Genomic DNA, 14,366 nt, shown 5'->3' on the forward strand with positions numbered 1-14,366 from the left:
AGTCGTGAAATGACCCGTTCCTGGAAGATTGTGCGTATGGCCACTGACAAGGCCTTCCACAATAGTACAGGCTTGTCTGATCAATGCGGGGCAGTACCTTATGCCACTCGAACGACGGAGATCCAACGGCTGCCGAAAATAGCTCAACACGAAATATGAAGGACGGCCAACAGTGAGACCATGTCTACCTGCCAAGCACATCGTTTAGTTTCCATGCGTTCTTGGATTGCTATGATGGATCAACTTCGTTGGCATTGGTGGTAAATCGGTGGGGGTGGAATCCACAGTGAGACAAGAGGGATTGGCGAGATTATTATTCTCAGGCAGAAGGGATTGTACTCTGTACAAAGGAATACGGGGTAGTAGATGGCATTATTGGGCTGGATTGCACTAACTATGGCGTTGCTGGTGCTGCTGATGTCAGCGCTATCTGAGTGATCCTTACTGTGTATGGCAGCCACTGCCACATATCCCGAACAAAGCGGTGGCTGTTGATCTGAGTACGGAGTAGAGATGGGCAGCAATGATGTAACCGGGGATCCTTTGACTGGTCACCAGATGGACAGGGGCGCAGCAGCAATGGATTAGGACTCCTGTGGCGATGCTAGACAGGGGGTGAGACAAGCGGTGACTGGCACTGTAAGGTAGTATCTGGTAGCCATGCTCCGTAGATGGCTGGGGGGGGATGGTACGGAGTCAATTGCGACCAGTCAAACTCCTACTGTACTGTTAGTACTTTTGCTAAATTGAAACAAGCCAATAAAACCAAAATTGCCCGGCGGGAAATGGTTGAAAGAGAAAATTCTTGGGATCCACGGAGAAGCTTCCAATCAACATGCGGTCGGCCCGGGGCTTCCGCCTGGCCATTGGCGGAGACCATTTACGACCCCGCTTGTGGCACCCAAAAGGGCATGTGGTCACGCCCGACTGGCAGGTTGTTTGTTGGGTCAGTTATTGGGTCAGTTACAGGTGATCCTGCCGCGATTTATCTATATCCCTGAAAAAGTATTGAGTGCCACCAGTATTTACCGTTGATGATACAATCTCTCGACGACTTGTCACGACGCGAAAGATGGATGTCTCCAATCACCTCGAGATCGTAGAGGCACCCGCGGGCAGGAAATCCAGTCCGACCATTGCAGTTAAGATTTCCCCTGTCTCACAATCCCAGGCTGACCCCAGTCCCAGGGCCCTGATGGCTTGGCACCAGCCCCTGATTGGCCCCCCGGAGGAGTCATGCTTCTAAATTTAAGCGGCGTGGCCAGGCGGACCAATGGAAATCCTCTACGAGGTGGATCCCCAGGATCCACCAAGGTCCAGGGCTTTCAGGGTCCAACCGGGCTGCAGATGGAGAGTTCGCCGTCTGATGGATTAATATTACACAATACACAGTGAACAATTTCGGCCCCGGTCCCTTTCTGGATGTGAATGCGACTGCGGCTCTCTCGGCGCTGCCTGGCGGGCAAACATCATGATGACTTCCTCCTCCCGTTACATATTCCGCTCCTCTGCGCCCCTCCTTCACCCTCCTCCATCCCTGTGTGCTGACGTCTCGTCCCATCATCGCGGGCCAGCATCCCGGTGCCTCCATCCCCATCCAACCAACGTCGCCTCCCTCGATGGGTGTGAGACCTCTGTCGGCGGTGCCATGTGGCCTATCTGCTGCTGAGAGACTGTTGTGACCTCCCTACAGCATCATGAAGCTCCTCAATCCTCTGCGTCGCTGCTCCCCGGCGCTGCATCGCCTGCGCGCGTCTCCAGCCGATGTCTTCGACCACGCGTGGGAATTTACTCGTCGCTACTTCTTCGCCGTCTCCTTCATGGCACTCTTCGGCGCCAAACTGCTCCATCTCTACGCCCACATCCACTCTCTCCCGGCCTCCAAGTTCTTCACCTGGGGGATCACCTTTTTCTTTCAGGATGTGGTCCTTACCCTCCTCATCCGATACTTCACCCAGAAGTTCCACTGGCGCTCCGTGGCGGCCGTGTCGGCTCTGGTCATTGTTCCGTTCAGGTAAGCTCCCCTCGTCTGCAGGCCCGACATCTTGGACAAGACAGTTGGCTGACTTCTCAGTCTGATCATGTCCGGAATGACCGCCTCGAACGTCTCCTTCTACGTCGTAACCGGTGCCGAGATCCACTGGCGGCAAGCCGCAACCTTCCATCGCGATGCGGCAGCCATGCGCACCCTACTCACCGGATTGACCGGCTTCCTGATCGTCGAAGGAATCCTCCTCACCGTGGCATGGTTCGTGGCCAATCCTCTACACCGAATCGTCGGCGGCATCCTTACAATCCTGGCGCAACCCTTCAAATGCCTTTGGAACTGTGTCCAGGTATTCCGTCCGAGGTCCCAGCCTTTACCGGATCCCGAGATCTACGAGCAGATCGCGGTGGATGATTATCTCGACGACAAGAGTGATGACGACTCATCCATCCATTTTATGGAACCATATGCAGAGGTGACGCCTGTTAGAAGGGGACATTCGCTGCTGATCAAGATGGGAGTCTGGTTTCCGTTTCTGGTCCTGTTTCTACTCCGCTTCGTCCGACCCTGGGATCCCGCATACATGTTCCTGTCTGAAGCTCTTCCCCTGGCACCTTTCATCGGTCACCACAGACACTCACCTGTCCGCGCGGGAGGGTTACCCGGTGACTACGCATGGCTGGAAGGTCAACAGACGCTGAACAAAGTACCAAACTGGGAATGGCTACCCGAAAATGGACTTCCCGGCTTTGAAGACTGGAATAGGACGGTGAAGCACCGGGCCCATTACGATCCCGAAATGGATCCCCTTCACGTGTCGAACCTGCAGAATCCAGTCCTGGAATCATTACAGCAGGCTCTCTCTCGCGGAAAGGTCAACATCAAACATGTCATCTTGATCAAACTTGAAAGCACCCGCAGTGATGTTTTCCCCCTCACCAAGGACTCGTTCATGTGGAAACGCATTGCCCAAACGTGGCCCGACAACAAGATTCCCGACGCGGCTCAGCAGCTTCTTGCGAACCTCACCCGAACCTCCGAGTTCCTGACCGGTTTCGACGCGGGATTCGGTCACGACACAGTGCATGACTACGGAAGACGGTCATACGGGGGCATCAGTGCACGCAATGCCTTTACGACCGGAACCTACACGCTGAAAAGCCTAGTGGGCACGGTCTGTGGTGTGACGCCGTTGGTCGTCGACTTCAACCGCGAATACGATCACCACATCTACCAACCATGCATGCCACACATCCTGGATGCATTCAACCACCAACCCGATGTGGCTGCCAACGACGCCGAAGCTGATCCGTCCAACTTCCGCACCTGGCCCTGGAACGCCTCATGGATGCAGTCCGTCACCACCACCTACGACAACCAGGACCTGCTCACCCCGAAGATGGGATTTTATAACCAGGTGGTCACGAAGGAGTCCCTCCAGAACCCCAATGCAACGCACTCCCCAACGTATTCCGAGGAAGTCAATTACTACGGCTACCCGGACAAGGTGCTGCGGGACTACGTGAGTGACGCTCTCGACGACGCGGAACGCAACCATAACCGCCTCTTCCTGACGCACCTGACCGGCACGACGCACCATCCCTGGGGCATGCCCAATAGCACATATGAGCAGATGGTATCTAATCAGCGGACCAATTCCAATGAGGACGTGAATAAATACCTCAACACGGTCGGGTATATCGATGAGTGGCTGGCGGATCTTATCGCGCTTCTGACGGAGAAGGGCGTGGTTGATGAGACATTGCTCGTCATGGCGGGCGACCAGTACGTATCCCGACACTATCATATATAAACAACCTTGCTAACCAAACCACAGCGGCCTCTCCCTCCCCAACGACGGCGGCGTCACACCATACGACAACCCGCACATCGGCAGCTTCCACATCCCCATGCTCTTCGCACATCCCCACCTCCCCCAAATCGAAATTACCACTCCGGTCATCACCCAGCAAGTGGTACCCACTCTCCTCGACCTCCTCATCCAATCCTCCTCTCTAGGACCCAACAGCACCCGCGTGGCGCAGGACCTCCTCCCCATCTACGAAGGCCAGTCAATGATCCGCGAGCTGGTCCAAGAACAAGACGGCCGACAAGACTGGCAGTTCACCGTGATGAACACGGGCGGCTCGTGGCTCGCAGTCCGGTCCGCGGCAAAACCAGCCTACAGACTCGTCATTCCGCTAGTAGATGACGTCGAATGGCGCTTCACCGACGTCGAAAAGGACCCCCAGGAACACAACCCGGTCAAGGAATTCCGCCTCATCGACCTCGCTCGAACCCTCGACAAGCAGTACGGCTCGGAGGTGGTCGACTGGGTCCGCGACGCGGCGCACGTAGCCGAATGGTGGGTGACCGAGAACTGGCACCTGTATCGGTATCGCCGGAAGAATAAACCGTGATTTGGTCGCATCTCAGGATCCGATCTCCACCATTTATCTATCTATCTATCTATTTATAATTCGATAGATAAGATTGGATATGTCCTACATGTAGTCCACCAGGAGGCAATATTGACCGTACCTGGTAGAGATATATTACGTTGGACAGGATAATTCTTGTACATACTTCGATGGATTTTACACGATGACATGAGAAGCATCAGATTGTTTTGGAGCTTGTGCTTCTGGCAATATTAGCAGAAAATCAAATTATGTACTGTTTCGATAGCAGGGCTCACTCACAGTAATGATACCCTCCGTTTCTACTCTTACTAAAGCAGCGTGCGGTGACAAACTTGATAATATGACGCGTGCGCGTCAGACTTCATGCCTCAGGCATAAACTGCACATTGCATGGCCACATGATACACGTGACCGTCCCATGACGGGCGGCGGCTATTCCCGGGATCTCCTCGGCCGCCGATCCAACCAGCAAGTTGCAACAACCACCACAGCTCCACTCATGTCCATCACAATTATTCAAAAACAACCTTTTTTAATTGTTTTTAATTCTAAGACTTTAATGTCTGATTATCATAGTAACTATCATGGGACCTTACTCAGTTGCGGTCAAAAATAAGATTAAAATTCTGCTGTCTGGCACAGCGCATTTACCAGACCAAAACAGACCACTCGACTAAAAAGATGTCCAGACACCTAAGTAGGTGTGATACTGAATAATACTAGATTTAATATACTCTTCTAGGCTAGCAGATAACGACAGTTTTCTGATAGTCTATCCGCGGCTTAATCTCAGCAGTATATATTCCAACTGTCAAGGACTTCTTGTGTACATGATCTTGATATTAATTTTCTTCTTCGATAGTATATTTATAATTTAAATCTGCAGTCTTTGAATATATCAAGATAATTAATTGCATATTTTCTATGCTCAGGAATAGACAGGCCGGGCTTATAACTAACAGACCAAAACAGACCACTCGACTAAAAAGGTGTCCAGACACCTAAGTAGGTGTGATACTGAATGATACTAGGTTTGACAGCATTACTAAATGAGAAACCTCTGAAAACTACAGTACTGCATATATTGTATGATGTTACTGGATCGAGGGACATTGATCAATGAATGAAATGATATTTCATTTTAGTATACCTACTAGGATAATGAGAAGCGGGAGATACATAGAAGGCACTGTGTAGTGCATGTATCTTTAAGACCCGATTACTTACTGCGTAGTGAAGCTGCGCCGGCAGGACTTATCGTCATCATGCTCCTGGTCCTGTGGCCGATTCCGCCGGCGTCTAACAGTAGCCTGCTGGTTATCAGTGGCGTGTGGGGTCGGATGCATCTCCATGGCTTCTCCGTGAGCAGCCGGGGGAGCGTTCGAAGGATCAGCAACAGGCTGATCCTCGCCCAGAATCATCCTCAGCCGAACGGAATCAGGAAGGTCCCGAGGATACCAGGGTTGCTCAATCATAACACCCAACTTCCGAAGATTGTGCGAAATGACTTCCTCCAGAGCCCTGAACTCACCGACCTCCGGATCACCGCGCAGTCTTGTGGCCGAAATCTCGACCTCACCGTTGGCTGTCCTGTACTTCATATCGATGTAAGGACGCATGGAGCTAGACGACGCTGCCATCCCCAGAACATCAAATCTACCCTCATTTCCACCGGGCACGGTCGGCTTCATCTCCCTGAACCGGGGAGTGAAAAGGGGTTGGCGCAAGGCCGACTGGAGGGAATCGAGATAGAGAAGGGTAAAGGGTTGGCTCCCATCTCGATATGAGACGCGGAACTCGGTGATAACGCCCTCTTCGTGAGGATGGCTATCTCGGACACTCACCGTAAATCCTGCGGAACTAGGGTAGTAGTAGTGCACCACCTTCTTCCAGTCCTCAGCGGTCAATCCGTTAGTCATTTTCGCGGAAGATAGGCGAAGTTTGAAGTGATTTGTTAGTGTAGACTGAAGGCTTGATTACTGAGACTGATACTGAGAAAGCGCGAGCTGTTAATAGAGAAAGATTACGTTCTACAGCGGAATCTGAGCTGCTTTTATAGACTTCAAACTGCCGATGTTTTGACTATATCAACGGAATACCCCTCCTCGCGTCATAGTTAAATGGGGTTTTCCTACCTCTTGTTCTATATTTACAAGAGCATTTCCAAAACTGCAGAGCAGAAATATAGTCCCAACCTTTCAACTGCTGATATTTCTACCTGTATCACCGGATTATTCCTCCTCGCGTAATCTCAAAAAGGCGTTGTTCTACCTCTTACTCTACATCTACAACAGACTTTCCAAGATGGAGTAGGGACATAACCATGAGTAGGCAATTCCTAACTTCTCAGGGGAGGTTGCCTTGTTGCACTCCTGTCAATGAGCTAGCCTAGTCACCGGACTTTACCGTAGGCTGCCTACTGTAGCTACAGTAGCAAAACGAAGCGATACGAAGTCAGGGAAATGATCGGTCCTTGCCGAGTAACCCAGTTGGGCACGAGGGCTCATCATGTGACCCCTGCTGGATACAAAGTCGCCTTCGTGCTCCTCGCATCTCTCCACCCTCAACACTCAACCTCCTAATCATACATGAATATATGAACCTTATCTATCATGCCTTGCCCTTCTCACGAGAAATTTCCGTCCATTCTAGTCCATCTATCCAACGGACCAGGCAGATACATACCTATCCTTCTTCAACCATGTCTCCGACCATGTAAAGGTGGGAAATCACCGGCCAACACCCATTGGCAGGGCGATGGACATGCAAGGAAGAGTTTGTGGCGGAAATCTGGCAGCCCGTCATTGACCTCATCGCCGAGCCATGCCCCCGATTTGATGTGGACGCAGAGATGATTTTCGATAGAGGTGATTGGGCGGTAGTAGAGTTGAGCTGTACCGATACCAAGACCAAGATGGGGGGGGGGCAAGAGTATCTCCAGAGCCACTGCTGGCATTTGCGGTTTGACGAGAACGACCAGATTTTCCATGTCAGATGCTATCTATACTCGTATACGGCGGAGAAGGTTCTTGGGGAGGAAAAGGCGTTACAGGAGAATATGTTGTTGGTCCAGGGTATTCAGCTCTCCTCTCACTAGCTCGCGCACACACACAGACTCTCTCTCTCTCTCTCTCTCTCTCTCAGTTGTACCGGAGTTTGTTGAGGGCTGTGATGGCTGACTCCATCCAGGTGATATCTCCCCCGAGCCCGAGTACCCAGATATCCCCTTCAACCACAACCACAAAGCCTTCCTCCGAGAATTTTACCACATCACCGACGACCCACACGATTTTGACGGCTATGTGGACTCCTTCACCCCCGACGCGACCGTAATCCTGGGCACCCGGAAATTCCAGGGACGAGAAGGTAGGGCTATCCGGGCCAGGGCTGACGTTCACGTGACCAGAGATCCGGCAGTTACTAGTCTGCATGTGGGATGCGATTGAGAAGCGAACCCATAGGCCGCTGCAAGTATTTCCATTTGGACGGGGTTTAGATGTGGTCATGATCCACAGAACGGTGGAGTATGTCTTCAAAGATGGAGGACAGAAAACGGTGGATTGGGCCGCGAGGTGTCAGTTGGCTGAGTTGCGGGGGAGTAGGATTCGGTCTTACCAGGTTTATCTGTCGGATTCTGCGGCCTGGTGACTTGGTCCATGGGTAGAAGTTTAACCATCAAACCTAGTATCATCTAGTATTATATCTCTGCTGGTGTCTGGGTATCTTTTAAGCCGAGTGACTTTTTTGATCTATTGCTTATAAGACCGGTCCGCGCTTTCCCTGAGCAAAGATAGTATACTTGATGACTTGGCATACCCCAAGGCTATAGATTCGAACCACGGATATATTAGGAGATTGGGATTAGGATTCTATATCGAAGAAGATAAAATTTCTTAAAGAAATCCTTTAATAATTTGAATATACACTTCTACGATAGATCATAGAGCTGTTATAAGCTATTAGAAAACCATTATTATCTGCTAGCCTAGGGGGGATATTAAACCTAACATTATTTTGTATCACACCTATCTGGTATCTAGACACCTTTTTTGCCAAGTAATCTTTTCGATCTGTTAGTAACAGATCGGCTCATTTGTGCTGCAGGTATATTGCTTGAAGACAGTCTTTTGTATGGTTCTTTCAGGGAGGCGATACAGACACACCCGAAATGCTATACACACACCCTACATCACTAGTCCACCTTCCTAATTAGGAGTATTATCTCACCGTCTTTATTATATTACAGGCCTGCCTGCCTTATGCATGGCTAACCTGGCTGTGTGTAGTTCACTGCCTACACGTAGCTGATCTACTAGTTAACCTGCCTGCGTGTAGTAAATTCAATCTATTCATAAATATGTGTCTTGTGTGCATAACTTCCTAAGTAGGAAAAAGGGTCACGTGACACATATATGTATAGTAATCCCCGTGTGCCTGTAGCCTCGGGGTGTGCCTGCAGCGCCTCCCTTATTTTAGTCCTGTTCTGCTAATTACTTTTCCCTTGCTCATTTTCTTTATTTCCCCTTCGAGTTTCTGCTATCCCCCCCGAATGCTTAAAATAACCAATTTCACACGTCCTTATAGTCTTGAAACCCATCCCTTCTTTGTGCTGACACCCGATAAGCCTAAGCCTCCTATCAACTCCTAGAATGATGAAACAGAGAAGGTCTTGATTCTACGATACTGCTGCGCAAGCCGCCGGGCTATATAGACATAGAATCAGGCAGAAACAAGGCATACATGAAGTCATGAAATCATATAAGGTGGTCTTCGGGGTTACGTCAACCAAAGGGCTAAATCCTATTCCGCCATCATGCTAAGCCCTCGTTCCAATCAATACCTCCCGACGGGAACCCGAGGGGTCAATCCAATAATCCCCGTCAGCACAACTTTAGCTTCATCGAATCCGGACTAGGAAATCCGCTAGGGGTTGATTCACCATGAGTCATTATGTCTCTTACCTATCGCATGCATGCCACACAACACACCACACTTTAATACGACCACGACCCGCTCCAATGCTGTCAGATATAGCACTATCAGACCTATCTAGGTATATCTGCACACCTTTTTACCGAGTGGTCTTTTTTACACAAGAAATCGCACCCAGGCCACATCACATCAATCATCCCTTACTCAACCACCACCACACCATCCACCAGACAACCAAAAAAATCAAAATGGCCAGCCCAGAACCCCAAACGCACCTCCCACCCCCCTCCCAGTCTCCTCCATCACCAACCTCCTCCTCTCCCTCTCCCTGCCCGAACCAACCCACATCGAACCCATGACAGTAACCGCCGCCTTCCACACAATCTACCTAATCCACTTCGCCCCATCCGCGGCGCCACTCATCCCGCACAACCCCACCCGCTCCCCAGACGGGAGCATAACCCTCGTCCTGCGAGTCTCCGGCCGACACCTGCCGGAGATAAAAACCCTCAACGAGATCGGGATCATGACGTGGGTGCGGCAAAACACATCGATCCCCATTGCGCAGGTAATCCACTACAGCGCGACCACAGACAACGCACTGGGATACGAATACACACTTCTCGAGAAGGTGCGGGGGGTCAGTGTGGACCGGATTTATCACACTTTGACAGACGATCAGAAAACGAATCTGGTTTGTCAGTTAACGGATTACCTGATCAAGTTGCACTCCCGGCCATGGGGGAACTATATCGGCGGACTCGTGGTCAAAGATGGTGGTGTCGTGGGACCGGGCCCGCTGATCGATGAGACCTTGTGGATGGAGCCGGATGTAGCCACGTACTGGAACAACACCACCACCAACACCAACTCCCAAAAAGAAACAATCTACACCCTCAACCCCCTCCACCCCAGCGGCTATACCAGCTACAGCTCCTACACGGCCGCCTGCCTAACATCCTACATGCACGCCATCACCACCCACCCAACCCTAACCCCCTACACCCCTCTCCTCCCGCGCCTCCGCGCCCTCATCCACACCCTCACCGTCTCCCTCTCCCTCCCCATCCCCTCCACCCCCTCCATCCTCGCCCACAAAGACCTCCACTTCGGCAACATCACCTGCGACGCGAGTTCCCCCTCCTGCGACATAACCGGCATTCTAGACTGGGAATTCTCCGGGATCGTGCCAGCCGGACGCTGGAATCCTCCGCGGGCGTTCCTATGGAATACAGGCCACACGGAGGCGGATAAGGCCGAGCGGGGGCGGATGGAGCGCGTGTTTGAGGGGGTATGTCGCGAGAAAGGGGCGGAGTGGATGTTGGAGGGGATGACGTTCACTGGGGTGCAGGAGGTGCTGCAGAGAGTGGTGAATCATGTTAGGGCGATTGTGGAGGTTTGTCCGCGGGGTGAGGATGGGAAGAGGGTGGAGGCGTGGAGGGCGGTGGTGGAGGAGGGTTTGGTGGTTTTGGGGGTTTAGATAGAGGGGGGGGGGGGGGGGGGGGGGATCTGGGCATCTGGGCATCTGGGGGTGAATGGGTGCCATGGGGAGTGAATTGGGGAATGGAGGGTTTCGGTTCTTTGTCCCCGTAGATGAGGCTGGAGACTGATACTATATATGTTCCTCGTTTAGGCTGGTGTACTATATGTGAGCCAAGATAACTAGTATATCTGGTTAGGTCATTTCCTGCGGTCTACTCAATGATCAGACTATACATACATACACTCTCCATCCACATTATCCTGATCCGAACCTCATAATCAATCATACAATCCGCAGAAGACACTCTCCAACTTCAATTTCCCCCCCCCTCAATATCCCACCCCCAACTCACCTACCCCAGACAAACACCCACAAAATCAACACCCAAGCACTTTCTTTACGAGAATCCCCGAAAGAAAAACAATGTGATTGGCAAAGTAGTCCCGTCTTTGTCACCCCGCATTGTATGGCTTTCATTGTCACGTTCCGGATATATATATATATGGCATATGGCTCAGCCGGGGCGGGGATCCCCTTTGTCGGGATAGATTTACTACGATGATGGTTTATTATTTAAACGGCTCAACCCCCTGGCCTTTAAGTTGTCACGCTATCAGTGTCAATCAGAAAGGAGACCTTGATTTGAGCAACAGACTAAAAGGTGTTCGACAGCGTCTGCTCTAGTCGGAAGATCCCTGTTCTGTCTGTCAATAATCGCGATATCGATACGATCTCGTCAGCGAGATCATCGGCATCAAAGCCATCTCATCGCCAACTACCAACCAATCTATCGGCGATATTACTCAACTTCCCACCCTGAATCCCATCTGCTCGAACTATCTCACTGACCCATCCCAGTACCCAGCGCCCATCGCCATCATGCCGACCATCGAAGATCTCCCCAACGAAGTGTTGGAGATGTGTGCGTTTCACATGACAAACGAAGACCGACTTCACTTCATCCGGTCCTCTCGGCGTCTATGGAAGGGACTCAAGAGATACCCCGCGTACCTCAATGTCAAATACCACGGTGGATGGGTTCTACACCACTACGCGAAAAATGGGATGGTGGAGGCGGCAAAAGAACTGTTTGCGTTCAAAGACTTAAACCTGCACGCGGACCTGTCGCATCCTCGTGAATTTTTCAAGACCCCTCTGTTCTGGGCGGTAAAACACGAACACCTCGAGATGGCGCGGGTGCTTCTGGACCATGGAGCGGATATCCACCGAGGGTTTAGTTCATCGGGATTGACCATCCTGGGCGGTGCTGCCGATACGGGGAATCTGGAGATGTGCAAGCTGCTACTCGAGTACTGGCCTAAAGAGAACAGGCGCGAGGGGTTTGAGCATATTGACGATGATGATCCGGATGGCAATGCGCTACCGGACGACTACGCCCTCAATCAAGCAGCACTGAGGGGCAATATCCCGATCATGGAGCTGATGATCGACCATGGAGCAAATATCCATTCTCGCGACATCAGTTGGCGGACCACACTTTTCTACTCCATCATGGGGGGCAATATGGAGGCCTTCGACTTCCTGATTAGCCATGGCGCAGATATAAAATACCTCAATCGAAATCAAGAAACACCCCTCTTCTACGCAGCATCTTGGGGCCAGCCTGATATATGCAGGCGACTGCTGGATATGGGGGCCGATATCAACCGGACCGATGGCGAAGGGATGACCGCATTATATTATGCGGCCAAGGATTCGACATCAGATGTCGTGCGACTATTGCTTGACCGGGGCGCGGACCCTAATCTGGCGGCGGCCGAGGCGCCGGGGGATAAATACGGCACACCGCTGCATGAATCGGCCCAAGCCTCCAGTCTCGAGAATATCAGACTCCTACTTGTGGCGGGTGCCAGGTGCGATGCAACGGACGAAAAGGGGTTGACCCCCCTACATCGTGTTATACTTGGGCACGATGATGAGTTGCATGTTGGTTTTCCAGGAAACGATGTGGAGGACGATTTGCAGCAATTGATGAATGATTATGACTCGGATGATGAGTCTAAATCCGTGGATGAACCTGAGTCCGCTGGCGAAGCCGAGTCCGCTGATGAGCGTGTAGCTTCAGCCGAACTCCTTGCTATCCACGGACGGGAGGCAATAAATATTAAAGATGAGGAGGGCTGCACGCCTTTGGACCATGCTGTCAAAAGGGGGGACCTGAAAATTTGTGGCCTCCTTTTTAACCAGGGCGCGGATTTCGGCGACAGCGCGGCAGGGCCAGATGCTCCCAATCTGCTCCATGCGGCAGCAGCGCTTAGTGACTTGAACATGCTCCAGAAACTGATTCCGTTGGTGCCAATCAACGGAATAAGCAAATATCAGAAAACGGCGTTGGATGTCGCGATGGAAAGAGGTGATATGGACGCGATCGAGTACCTGCGTGCTCGCGGCGCACAGACACTTGACGAGCTCCTGGAGAACGCCGCGGACACGAGGGCAGGTGAATCATTCTTCCTTCTCGCGGTCAAGAATGGCCGTCGCATCGTAGTTGAAAAGATGATCAAATTCGGAGTGGACATCAATGTCACAGATCTACGTGACAGGACCGCAGTGGATATTGCGGCAGATGAGGCTACTAGAGAGCTTCTTCGTTCGTACGGCGCACTCACATCTGAAGAATTGCGGGTCCGAGATGACATGGATATTGAGTACGGCCCACTCACAGCCGGCGAATTGAGGGAGTCGAGATCACAGGATGCCATGGACACCGATGTGTAGTGGCGGGGAACTGGTTGGAACTGGTGTTGATATCGACATTGTATTTCTTTTTTCTTCTTTTGTCTTATTTCTGTCTCCTTAGCTGTCTCATTAGTTGTTAGCACATGCACAAGCGTTGTTTATTACAAACTGTTCTTACACAACCAAACATCGGTAATAGTAGATCAGCAGCATCTGTAGCCACAGGTACATGCAGCAGGATTGTAGATTGTAAATCAATATAATGGTGTGTGTTACTTCACCACATTGGCCCGTCCTCTATGCAACCTGTGTGTACTTTACTTTCAACTGGGCCGCATAGAGCGAAGCAGCGAGGTGCAACTGTCTGATCTGTAGCTCGGAGTGCGGGGTGTGGATACTTTTGCGACTTGTAGGCCTGAATAGGGGACGAGTGATTCAACCGGAAAACTAGTAAAACTGCTGGACTTGATGAATCTGGTCGGCTCGATGGACTCCACGCCCATCCAAAGCCAGTTGAAATGGAAGAGAGCGAGAACACCTCACCGAAAAACAAACAAGAACCCCGCGCGAGGACGGATTACATAAGAACTCACTCACTTCACTACTCACTCACTCACCAACGGCCCAAAGAGGAAGGAAGGAAGGAGGTCTTCACCGGCGGCAGTCGGCGGATAGCAGACCGATCTGCCGGACTTGGAAGCAGCAAGACATGATAGTTTCTATTATTCTTGTGTCTAGTGGTCATACTACATAGTACCCGGTGTTTCGTATCCACCCAATATATAGATCCAATTGTTTGGTGATATATATTCCACCCCCGTAACACCGGATATTCAAAGAT

General features: G+C 51.3%; 4 protein-coding genes across 4 annotated transcripts; 3 read left to right on the plus strand and 1 right to left on the minus strand.

The window, feature by feature from the left end:
- The first annotated feature begins 1,520 nt into the window (after positions 1-1,520).
- BO70DRAFT_322901 (sulfatase domain protein) lies at positions 1,521-4,698 on the plus strand. The gene is made up of 3 exons (XM_025540565.1): positions 1,521-2,014; positions 2,075-3,772; positions 3,825-4,698. The coding sequence occupies exons 1-3, from the start codon at positions 1,698-1,700 to the stop codon at positions 4,405-4,407; spliced, it is 2,598 nt and encodes an 865-aa protein (XP_025395463.1). The 5' UTR covers positions 1,521-1,697; the 3' UTR covers positions 4,408-4,698.
- Positions 4,699-5,411: 713 nt separating this feature from the next.
- On the minus strand, positions 5,412-6,329 carry BO70DRAFT_355993 (uncharacterized protein; the record flags this gene model as incomplete). The annotated part of the gene is made up of 3 exons (XM_025541916.1): positions 5,412-5,437; positions 5,565-5,599; positions 5,638-6,329. The coding sequence occupies 3 exons, from the start codon at positions 6,327-6,329 to the stop codon at positions 5,412-5,414; spliced, it is 753 nt and encodes a 250-aa protein (XP_025395464.1).
- Positions 6,330-7,266: 937 nt separating this feature from the next.
- On the plus strand, positions 7,267-8,058 carry BO70DRAFT_432604 (nuclear transport factor 2 family protein; the record flags this gene model as incomplete). Its single annotated transcript, XM_025548336.1, has 3 exons — positions 7,267-7,484; positions 7,600-7,776; positions 7,817-8,058. The coding sequence occupies exons 1-3, from the start codon at positions 7,325-7,327 to the stop codon at positions 8,056-8,058; spliced, it is 579 nt and encodes a 192-aa protein (XP_025395465.1). The 5' UTR covers positions 7,267-7,324.
- Positions 8,059-9,619: 1,561 nt separating this feature from the next.
- BO70DRAFT_300157 (phosphotransferase family protein) lies at positions 9,620-10,822 on the plus strand (the record flags this gene model as incomplete). The annotated part of the gene is made up of 1 exon (XM_025539663.1): positions 9,620-10,822. A coding segment is annotated over one exon (1,203 nt), but the record flags the coding sequence as incomplete, so codon positions are not given.
- Between the last annotated feature and the right edge of the window lie 3,544 nt (positions 10,823-14,366).

The sequence above is a fragment of the Aspergillus heteromorphus genome, assembly GCF_003184545.1.
Source record: "Aspergillus heteromorphus CBS 117.55 chromosome Unknown BO70scaffold_34, whole genome shotgun sequence".
Taxonomy (NCBI): domain Eukaryota; kingdom Fungi; phylum Ascomycota; class Eurotiomycetes; order Eurotiales; family Aspergillaceae; genus Aspergillus; species Aspergillus heteromorphus.